The sequence below is a fragment of the Hyalella azteca genome, unplaced genomic scaffold (assembly GCF_000764305.2).
Source record: "Hyalella azteca isolate HAZT.00-mixed unplaced genomic scaffold, Hazt_2.0.2 contig984, whole genome shotgun sequence".
Classification (NCBI taxonomy): domain Eukaryota; kingdom Metazoa; phylum Arthropoda; class Malacostraca; order Amphipoda; family Hyalellidae; genus Hyalella; species Hyalella azteca.
The window spans coordinates 4,259-15,548 of NW_025931317.1; the positions used below are offsets into that span (position 1 = coordinate 4,259).

General features: G+C 39.1%; 1 protein-coding gene across 6 annotated transcripts; it reads right to left on the reverse strand.

Annotated features, from left to right (window-relative positions):
• Positions 1-6,330: 6,330 nt before the first annotated feature.
• LOC108673347 (collagen alpha-5(IV) chain) lies at positions 6,331-11,290 on the reverse strand. Of its 6 annotated transcripts, none has more exons than XM_018161158.1 (4): positions 11,220-11,290; positions 7,907-8,930; positions 7,594-7,754; positions 6,331-7,473 (listed from the first exon to the last, which is right to left on the reverse strand). In XM_018161158.1, the coding sequence occupies exons 1-4, from the start codon at positions 11,284-11,286 to the stop codon at positions 6,623-6,625; spliced, it is 2,103 nt and encodes a 700-aa protein (XP_018016647.1). In that variant the 5' UTR covers positions 11,287-11,290; the 3' UTR covers positions 6,331-6,622. The 6 variants fall into 6 exon arrangements, with proteins under 6 accessions (XP_018016647.1, XP_018016648.1, XP_018016646.1 ...); XM_018161159.1 differs by having other exon boundaries at positions 6,331-7,467; positions 7,588-7,754; XM_018161157.1 differs by having other exon boundaries at positions 7,594-7,616; positions 7,769-8,930.

Genomic DNA, 11,290 nt, shown 5'->3' on the forward strand with positions numbered 1-11,290 from the left:
TGCAAAGAATGCAAGAAAGATGAGTACATATATACTATGTGGCTATGGCTTTGGTAAAATCAGTTTCTAGGATTCTGTAGGCAGCCTTACATGAACTTATATTGAAATAATAAATATTACTTTTAATTAAAAACATATGTATGAGAGGCCACATTCACAATGAAGAAACATAACTGTAAAGTATGGCACAATATAGGCAAAAAATTCTACATCAAACACCCCATGGATGCCACGAATGGTGGATGGCAGTCATAGTGGGAAAGCAGAGACTTTTTTTACACTTTATCATATTAAGTATCTCTTGGACTCCTATTAGTAGACCAGTAAAGCATACATGCACACCAGTATATTCATACATAGATATAGAAAAAAATTTTGAATGAGATTTGAGAATTAAGAATGAAATGCTCTCTAAAAATATGGCTCATTAGCCACTATGGTAGCTGTTGCCAATTCAAGAGAGGTTTTTACCTGAATTTAAAGTGTCGGGTGATGGACACCTGTCAAAACGGTTGGCATATAACAATATGATTTAAATGATCCAACATGGATGCCAATTCATGGTCAAGATGTCTTGAAAAATGAAAATATGCCAATATTTCAACCTAAAAGGCCATACTTTACAGTCTGGAGGAACAGCAACTCCAGGAATTAAAGTTAAATATTGGATGGAAATTTATTAATTCAGTGCTCTCCAATCTGTAATATTAGGTAGATTTCGTCTCTAAAAATCCAATGTAAATTATCATTTTATGAGTTTTTTTTTCAAGTTGCAACCATAATGAGCTTATTGATTAAAAAAATTAGGCAACAGCCAATAATAACTGGGCTGGCAATAGCAGAGTGCGATTCTACAGGTCATATAAAAGAACCTTGTCTTATGACATTTTGAACCTATTAAGGCTTCTTTACGGACCGACCATTGCCTCACCGCACAACACACTAGCACCTACAAGACCTACCCAAACAAAAGCTGCTTCAAGACTGAATGGAATTTAGGGGTGGGGCATTCGTCAGCTGCAGCAGCTGGCTTCCTCTCAAATTGTAGATTTGAAATCAAAAGCCCTGGTTCCAAGTGCTCAGAAGCCTAAATTTCAGCCTAAAACCTATTAAAAACTCATGTTTCTGCATGGACTTTTTATGCTGTTAACATTGAGAAACTTCAAAGTATCTCTCATGCAAGAAATACTTGGTTAAAAAATTTTAATTTCAATAAAAACGACTCACTCCAAAACCTAGGGTTCCTTCTAAGTTAGATCGCTCGGATTACGGTACTCAGATTTCAAGTGACGTTCATTTATAAATTAAAATTATTTAGCGAGTATTTCTTGCATGAGAGATACTTTGAAGTTTCTCAATGTTAACAGCATAAAAAAATCCATGCAGAAACATAAATTTTTAATAGGTTTTAGGCTGAAATTTAGTCTCCTAAGCACTTGAAACCCAGCCTTTCAATTTCAAATTCAAAATTCTCAACCAATCTTGCAGCTGCTGCTTCTGCCACAGCTGGCTGAAACCAGCCATTTTTATCAAGGGATGATTGTATTGTTTATGTTACAAAAGTACCTTGCGTTATTGATTGCTAATTTTGTGCATTTGGTACATTTTTATGCTTCAAATTCATCATAGAAGTTGTATCCTCATATTTCATTATAAGTGAAATTCATCACTTGAAAGGATAACTTTCAAGTAAAACGTTCAATGTGTTCATGTGAATTCTCCATTACACACATGAGAACTAGTCATGAGAAGAAAGAAAAATATAATGCAATAAGTAATTAGTAATATAGAATTAATTATATTTGTTGATATTCAATATTAATAAGTATTAATTGTTAAATTTTATAAAATTTAAGAAGATGTGAAGCATATTTCAAGTCTAGAATAGCCCACATACAGATGGCAGCGCCAGCAGCAGTGAGCAAAGGAACTACTCAATTGTTTAGTATGTTAGACTAATAAGATAATAATATTCTATTCTGTTTAGGCACAGTCTCTTAAAGTGTTCCATCAACATCTTTTCTATTATTAATTATTTAAATTTATTTATTTATTTGTGGTGCAGTAAAATGTATTGTGTGATGTCAAAGCCAATGTAACACAACATTCATGTGCAACGTCACCACCAGCTCTGCCTGCTAGCCCAGCCAGCAGTAGGAAGACAAGGCTTCAAGATGGAAGTGGTCTTGCGTTGTGGGATTGTGATTTGTGAATAACATTTTTGATTGTGATATTGTAACATATACTTCCGATCATGATATAGTGAATATTTTTGATAGTGATATTGACAGACCAGTCTTGCCAACATTTGAGGTTTTGAACATCAAAGTTCTAACATCATGAGTTACAAGGTAAAAGAGACAAAGGAGTAAAAGGACTGAACTCAGGAGCTAGAAAGATGGCTGACTGGCTCTGGCTGAGCAACTGATGATCATGAAAGTAAGTCATTTTTTACATCATTGATGTTATTTTGGAACCAACATAAGTAACTAAGGAATTTTTCAGTTCAAATCTTTACTGATTTATTTATATCAATTTTGAAGACTGTTGGGTCAGTTTGTCAGACTGTTGGGCTTAGACCATTGCAGCTTGCAAGAGGGCCTTGCAATGTATTTGGACTGCCGCACGGTGGTGGACCGCCATAAGCACCTCTCATCCTAAAATTCCACTATGGGCTATAGAAATGGATATAATCATAAATGCACACAGACATATTATCATTCAAGGGTATTTTCTATGCCATTTCCCAGTTTGGATGGCTCTGACAGTTTAAATAATTTTGGAACAAGTAATTTTGTAGGTAATATAAATTTACACAGTATTGCATTTTAATCAGCAAATTGGATTCTACAAAAGATGTTGGATAAAAATAGGTAATTACTTAATTAAAAGTAAAAAATTAATTAATTAGATGATTAAATGCTCTGAGCTATCTTGTAGAGCCATGCACTCAATGGAGTGCATGCAAGCATGAAAAACATCTACCTTTACCCTTTAGGATTGTGACTAGAGCTTTCCCATACCCGTAGCCCCGCTATCTCCGGATGGAACCACAAGATTTTCTCCAGATGGAACCACAAGATTTATGCCAGATGAATTACCTCCTATCTAATTGTTAACAGAAGTGCACCATCAGGCCATGCCGCCATGGTATTCCAATTGTATTAAAAATTTGTCATGTAGGAGCCACGAGATTTCAGAATCAAGTAGGAAAATTTCAGTCCTACATGTGCAAGCAGCATGAACAAAGAAAAAATGTTATACATATGAACTACTGTTTTATTACGTATTTGTTAAAAGTAACATATATTCTTCAAAAGTTCAAACATGACCAATGGCAAGTTGGCACCATAGTGGCAAAGCAGAGAGTTTTTTAGACTCTCCTTCAAGTTCATTTTTGAGTCCTATAAGTAGCAGTGTGGAATTCTAGAGGGATATTAAATTAACCAGTACACATAGCATATTGGAAAGCAGGACCTGAAAGGTTGGAAAGTCCAGGAACTTCCCACTTCCAGTCCATTTTATTATATACATTATACATATCCTATCACTTTTCAACTGTGATTGGTTTATGGGATTGTGATTTTAGCCCCTTCCAGCTTTCCAGCTGTGATTGGTTGATGGGATGCTTTCCAGCTGTGATTGGTTGTGCCCATAAGCCCCACCCCCAAATATGGTATATGTACTACAGTACTGGTTAACTAAATACCGTAAAATGGGGTAACTTTGACCACTTTTTTATTTCAAAACAATGCCATTTTTTTACTAAATAAGTTAAACTTAAATTGAAACGTGCAAAATACAGGTCTGTACTCCTGCTTTACTCACCATAAATTGCTGGCTCCTGCCTCTCATAGTCTTTATGTAATTTTAAAAAAAGTGATGGTCTTTGTTACCCCAGCTCTTGGGGTTTCTTTGACCGGGTGGTAAAATCAATTTTATATTTTGGTCAAATAACTCCAGGTTGTGGTGCATTGTAGTAGAACTCTTCTAATTAAGTCATTACTCAGCGTAAATGGCTTTTCATTAAAAATTACCCGGCGACGCATCTTTAAAATGGCCGGCAACGCTTTGGGCTTAAAAATCCATATATTGGCGACGCTGCATCCACCCTCTGCATAGTGGTAGACTGCAGTCACTGCACAGTGGCATCAGGCCATGGTATTCCAATTGTATTAAAAATTTTTTATGTAGGAGCCACAAGATTTCAGAATCAAGTAGGAAAATTCCAATCCTGCTGATGATGTGCAACCAGCATGAACAAAGAAAAAATGTTATACATATGAACTACTGTTTTATTATTTGTCAAAAGTAGGCCTAACATGAACTACTGTTTTATTATTTGTCAAAAGTAACATACATTTTTCAAACTCAAAACATGCTCAAATTGAGCATGTTTTGAGCAAGTTTGTTTTGAGCAAGTTGTTTTTGCATTGAGCAGCTCAATGGCAAGTTGGCAACAGTCACAAAATGCAGCCAAGCAATTTAGAAAGTAATTAGGCAAGGCCTATGGGCTAGCCCGGCTAGGCTATAGCCTATAGCAAGATCTACCGTCTCCGTCTGAGCTGGGACTGCTGGGTCAGCACTATTGACTATTGAGAGAACAAAAGGGGTAATTATATATGTTCCACACACAATAATATCTTTGCGAAAAAAATCGTAGATTCCAAAGCACTTCTTCTCTCGGCAACGGTCGTGACGCGAATGAGAAGCAGAGAAGGAATGTGCGAGAACGGCACGTGTGAGCAACCGGACATTGGTAAACAACCCAGAAGTATCCTGTACGATGGATACTAAAAACCAAATTCACTTCAAACTAATTTGAATGAATTTAGTTTCAGAACATATGTTTATGTCATACAATGTTGCTGGCGTTGTATGACAATGATGGAAATATCATGACAAATATATATGTCATAAAATGTCATAAAAATGCTGTGAAAAACCTGATTGACGACTTAAATACTATCGATCTAGCTAAAATTTGTTGCAAAGTTAGAATAGAATAGAAGTGTCGGCGCTGAAGAAATAGGCCCATGGCCTGTTGCCGATTCTTGAACTTTTCGTGACTTGATTCACAAGGGATCCGGCCTTTGGAACCCGATCTTTCCATAGCTGACGCTCATAGCTGAAGTTACTCATCGTTACATAATTTTAACATAAGCAAAAATTTGTTCTCTAATATAAAAAAATCCTTGAAGCAGAAATACATAAGGTCAGCACTATAAATTAATCAGAATGTCTATCAACCAAGCAAAAAGGTTATAATAATAGTATTAATAACAGCGGTGTCAACGTAGAAGATTAAACCGTTAAACCAGTCGTAGATTCTGAATTTCGCAAAATTTTTACCGATTATTGCGGGTCTCGAACACGCAACTTACTGTTCAATATCCACTGCGCTTAACCGTCCGTCTATTTGTTGATTCCGACCAAAACTTTCGCAGGTGGCATGGGATCAAACTCGCCACTCACTGTCACAATCTTGCTGCCTACACTGAACTGTAAACACTGGGTCATCCCATACCGCTTACAAATACAGCTGCAAAAATACACAACAGAACAGCGTGCTTTAATAAGTTAAAAATACCATGACATTTTTCCTTCCAAATAGTGTTGTTAAATAAATAACTTATTCACCATATATTTATTGTAGCGAATCGAAAAACAAAATCGTTAATTCGGCAGGAGCGGCTCACTTTCTGTGTGCCTACAGCCAGCGAAGCGGACGCTAAACTTATACTCTCCACTTTTGATTCGGCAGGAGCGGCTCACTTTCTGTGTGCCTACAGCCAGCGAAGCGGACGCTAATTGTCACAAGAACACTAATAGTGCCGAGGCAAAATACAGATTGAGGCTGAGGTTGGAGTATGGAATCGAGAGTTGGTCGTCCCATGTCATTTGATTATTGTTTCAACGTGGAGGTAGTAATTGTACGTAGACCAACCAGAAAACCTGACAAGCTTTTGCCATGAGTTCAGAAACATGCGATTTTACCGGAGTTTGGAGGAAATGTTGTGATCACAAGCTGATCGAAAAAATCAAAAAATCAAATTAGCATAACAACGATTCCATGAGTGATTGGGTAACGCGGGGCCGTCGGAACGTTTACAACCGGCGCATTTATAGTTGCAACCTGCAATAATAGCGGCGGGTAATGTTTTCACGTGCTTGATGTTCAACCATAAAATTTCAACTTGAAAAATCTGAGAGGATTACATTTTATTAGATAGAATCTAGTCCGCTATATTCCAGAGCAGTAGTTATATATTTGAACTTTTTCCAACATACGTTATAATCCATACGAAACGCTGAAATTAAAATACAATACTGAAGGAAAATTTATTTTGTTCTACAATACAAGAGATGCCGATTACTTAAGAGTTATCTACTTGCAGCCAAATTTAGATGATTCTGATGATAATAGCCCAGTACACGATTATCGTAAATATACAATTAAAATGACAGAAGAGTGGACTTTATTCACTAATAATTAAGTAGATGGCAAAGATTACTTACTTCTGCAGGCTGTGCCAATGACCCCTTTGATTATTCATCACTATGAACATTGTTTCCATTAATAATTGTTAACATACAGCCATCACTGCAGAACTCCAAATAACTAACCCTGAACATGGAACCTACTGACCCCCAGAAGCTCGGCGGGGATGTTTTGAATCGCGACGAGTCCTGGGCTTTGACCCCGCCGACTCACGGGCTTGCCGTGGAAGTCAGGCCGTCCCACAGATACTCGAACCACGGGCCCGAACGCGCCAATCGCATCAGGTCCTTGAACGAACCCCTGGCCCGAGGGTAGCCCTGAAGCCGGACCGAAAAACCCAGTCCTTGGAGGCAAACCCGGTCCAAATAACCCAGATTGAGAAGGAATCCCTGGACCGAAAAATTCAGATGGCGAAGCGGGGCCAAAGAACCCAGGTCCTTGTTGTGGACCAGGACTGGTCGACCCAGATTGAGCCCCAGAGCTCGGGCACGAACAAGTGAAACATCCCCCTCTTCCTTGAGTGATGCACGAGGGGCGGCAGGCAGGGACGGCGGGACAGACCCTAGCTGAGTCTCCACAGAGGCAGCGGCCGCAGGAATTCCTTTGGATACACAGGACGCAGCCAGGGGGGCACGAAGTGTCACCGCAGGGTATGTTGGGTCTGTGGCGAGTAGGGCCAATCCGAGGGGCGCCTGGTGGTGCTGAATTTGATGTCCCTAAATTTCCGGGACCTTGAGGAAACTGGCCTGGATTGCCGAGGCCTTGGGGAAATGGAGATGGACCGACAAGTCCTGGAATCAATTGTCCTTGGTTGCCTGGTCTTGGAATAAATTGTCCTTGGTTTCCTGGTCCTGGATTAAATTGGCCTTGGTTGCCTGGTCCTGGATTAAATTGGCCTTGGTTGCCTGGTCCTGGATTAAATTGTCCTTGGTTGCCTGGTCCTGGATTAAATTGTCCTTGGTTGCCTGGTCCTGGATTGAATTGTCCTGGGCTGACTGGTCCCGGATTAAATTGTCCTTGGTTCTCTGGTCCTGGATTAGATTGTCCTTGGTTACCTGGTCCTGGATTAAATTGTCCTTGGTTGCCTAGTCCTGGATTTGGGACACCCTGAGACCCGGGTACGGCAGGATTTCCTATCGTACTTGGATTAATTGGCCTGTTGAGATTATTCGGATTTTCGGTTTGGGAGCTTGGCCTTGTCACGGGAATGAGGGGAAAGTCGAAGGGAAAATTAGGATTCTTGTTTACGGAACTGGTGTTGGAGACCCGGGTACGGCAGGATTTCCTATCGTACTTGGATTAATTGGCCTGTTGAGATTATTCGGATTTTCGGTGTGGGAGCTTGGCCTTGTCACGGGAATGAGGGGAAAGTCGAAGGGAAAATTAGGATTCTTGTTTACGGAACTGGTGTTGGGGTTTTGGGGGTTTGGACTGTTGTTTAGGACGTTAGGATTGTCTGGTTCGCTAGGATTGTTAAGTGAGTGGGGATTGTTGTTTGCTGCTTTGGGATTGCTGTTTGGTGCGTTGGGATTGCTGCTTAGTGCGTTTGGATTGCTGTTTGGTGAGTTAGGACTGCTGTTTGGTGCGTTAGAATCGTTGCTTGGTGCATTAGGATTGCTGTTTGGTACGTTGGGATTGCTGTTTGGTGCGTTAGGATCGTTGTTTGGTGCAGTAGGGGTGTTTGGTGTGTTAGGATTGTTGGTCGGGTCATTACTGAAAGGAGTATTGGGATTCGCCGCATCTGGAACATTATTCGCAGTAGTTGGCCTCGTCATTTGATCAACATCTTCCTTCGTAGTGGGGTTTGAATTTGTAGTCGTCGGTCGAATGACGTCATTCACGGTAGTGAGGAGCCCATCGTCTACGGACACCGTGACAAACTCAGCGTCGAAGTCAATCGAAGGAGGAGTTCCTTCTTCCCGGTCGGGCAGCACCTGATTCTGTGATACCAGCCTATCAAGTAACGTGCAATTGCAGTCAAGACAACCGGAAACTTCTGTTCCTTTCAGGGTATCTATACATCCTAAAGGACAAGCAGGCATTTCAGGGCAAACTTTATCGCTTGGTGGACAGTCGCACCCAGGACAACCATCTTCTTTTATGATGCTAGTACACGTAGGAGGGCATGTGATCTTTGGACACTGGACTTGCAGCTCCTCCGGACAGGTACAACGCGGGCATCCACTCCCAAGTTGCATTTGGCAGCGAGAAGGGCATGCCGGGATGGCATCGCAAACTTTCTGGTCGGTATCAATGCAGAAACATTCCATGCATCCGTCCGAAGTTAGTTTTGCGTCACAGGTTGAGGAGCAGTTGATCTGTGCGCAATCTGACATCAAAAGTCCATTGCAAATACACCCTGGGCAGCCGCCATCTGCACGCTGAACCGCCACGCATCCGCCAACTTCGCAGTTACGGCACACAATGTCTGGAAATATTTAAATATTATTATTATTCTGCAATTTGAGAAGAAACATAAAAAAGCAAGGTTCTTGAACAATCTATTCAGAATGAATTCACTCTTCAAAATTAAACGGTATACTAACATTTTCCAAGAGCAACAGGCTAGCCATCAATTTATAGCTCATTATTTGTGGAAATATATTAGTTCAGCTTGACAAAAAACATACTAATTGTCTAATGTATCATAGAAGATCCTACAATAAAAATGCCTTTTTCTAAAAGGGGGTCGTTTAGATTTTGAATTCGTGAATGATTTAAAGTCTTCTAAATCTATCAAGCTCATTTTTGAACAGAGTTGTCGGAATATGAAGCATAATATATTAGAATATAATAGAATCTATTATAGACACGTTGAAATTATTAATTTCAACGAAAGAAATACCAATGAAGTATTAATGATACGTCAAAATGATCATATATAGATGGTCGTAAGTCTACGTGAGATGTCATAAGCCTACACACGAATCTCAGTTATGCGTAAAGATAAAAGATCATCTTTAAAAAAAGATAATCTTTTATCTTTTATTTTTTAAAAGATAAAATTTTTTTGAAAGATAAGATTTTATTTTTTAAAAAGATTTTTATCTCTTTAAAAGATCATCTCACATTCATCAGTGACAAGTTTATGATCAAAGTGGAAATTACGTTCAATAAAGGTTTGGATAAATTTTTAAATTCAACTCGAAAATTCTACCAAATCTAGAAATTTGTTCACAATAAATGATGTCCAATCTCCTGGTTAAGTTAAAACCGAGCATTTTCAGGGTCAACTATAAATTTTGTCATTCCCGCTAAAAATTTTCAATCGCCTAAAAGTAATAAATTATTAAATAATTTGAAAACTAATTTTCAATGAAATTTCAACTCAACATCAATAAATACTAAGATAAACCTTAAGTTAAGGATACCTTCAGTATTTTATATCAAGAATTGCACTACAGAGTGCGTCTGATTTATCGCATAGCTAATGAAATAAATGAATAAATTTTTTGTCAAGTAAATGAAATAATGAAATTGAGTTTTTTTGCGCCTGCTGCTTATCTAAACTTCAATATTTCCTGTTTGCGTTGTATTACTCGCCATAAAAATTTTACTCGTCGCAACTATTTTGGTAAAAATCTCACATAACGCTATTATTTATATGAAAAATTTTACCCGCTGCGAATATTTAGAGAAAAAATGTATCCCGCCGTGCTAATTTCACGTAAAAATTTTATCTAAGGCTAGAATTTGATGTGAAAAATTGCCGCGATTATATCGCTTATAAATATACTCTCCGCGATAATTTTCTTGTGAAATAATTTGGCCGCGATTAATTTTTTATAGAATTGTTAGGCGCAGCAAGCAATTTTGTTACATGAAAATGTTTCTTCCCGCGATTGTTCCACGTTAAAATCTTATCCATTGCGATAATTTACGCTAAAATGTTTCCCGTCGCCACAATTTTTTTCGTAGAGATTTTACGCGCCGCAAGCAATTCTTTTACATGAAAATGTTACCTCCTCGATTTTTCACTTTGATATCTTACCCACTGCATTAATTTACGTTGAAATGTTTCCGTTCGCGACAATATTTCCCTAGAAATGTTACGCGCCGCAAGCAATTTTTTTTCCACTTGAAAGCCGCAATTATTCAACGTGAAAATCTTACCCGCCGCGATTAGTTCACGTCGAAATGTTTCCCGCGGCGTAGTCTCGCCTTTTGTTTCCAAGAACTACAATCAAGATCTGCAAAGTGCATGTCAGCCATCCCATCAGTGCCGCCGTCACCACAACCATCACTTATCATCATCATTACCATCGTCATCATCACTATCTGCGTCACTATCATCGTAAACAACGAAGTCCAGCACACAAGGAACAACAAAGGAGTTAAGGAGTCACTGCTTTCAAGGTCAAGATGTCGGTGGTCAAGATGGAACAAAGGAAGTTTTTTTTCTCGAGAAATTGTTCACGCGCTTTAAATCAGCATTGCGTATTTTTATAAGCTGCATGGCGAGCTAAAATACAACAAGAAGAAATATACGCCCGTGATTTATGGGGCTGGGCATTTTTGTCTGAACCTTATAACGATTGCAAGCTAGTTTACGGCAGAGAAATATATATGGATATTTATGAATAAATTGCAACTCTGAGGAATGGCGCTTGCAAAGGAGTAGATTCGGGATTAATGGATACTGGAATTTCGTGGATTGTGTATTGAAAAGAAAAAAACAGTCCGTACAGATACAGTCCACCGAGTCCCCACAGCTCACCGGTAGACTGCGGCACAACAGCGGCAGTGAACAGCACCAGCAGCAGCTGGCGCTTCCAAGTGAACATTTCT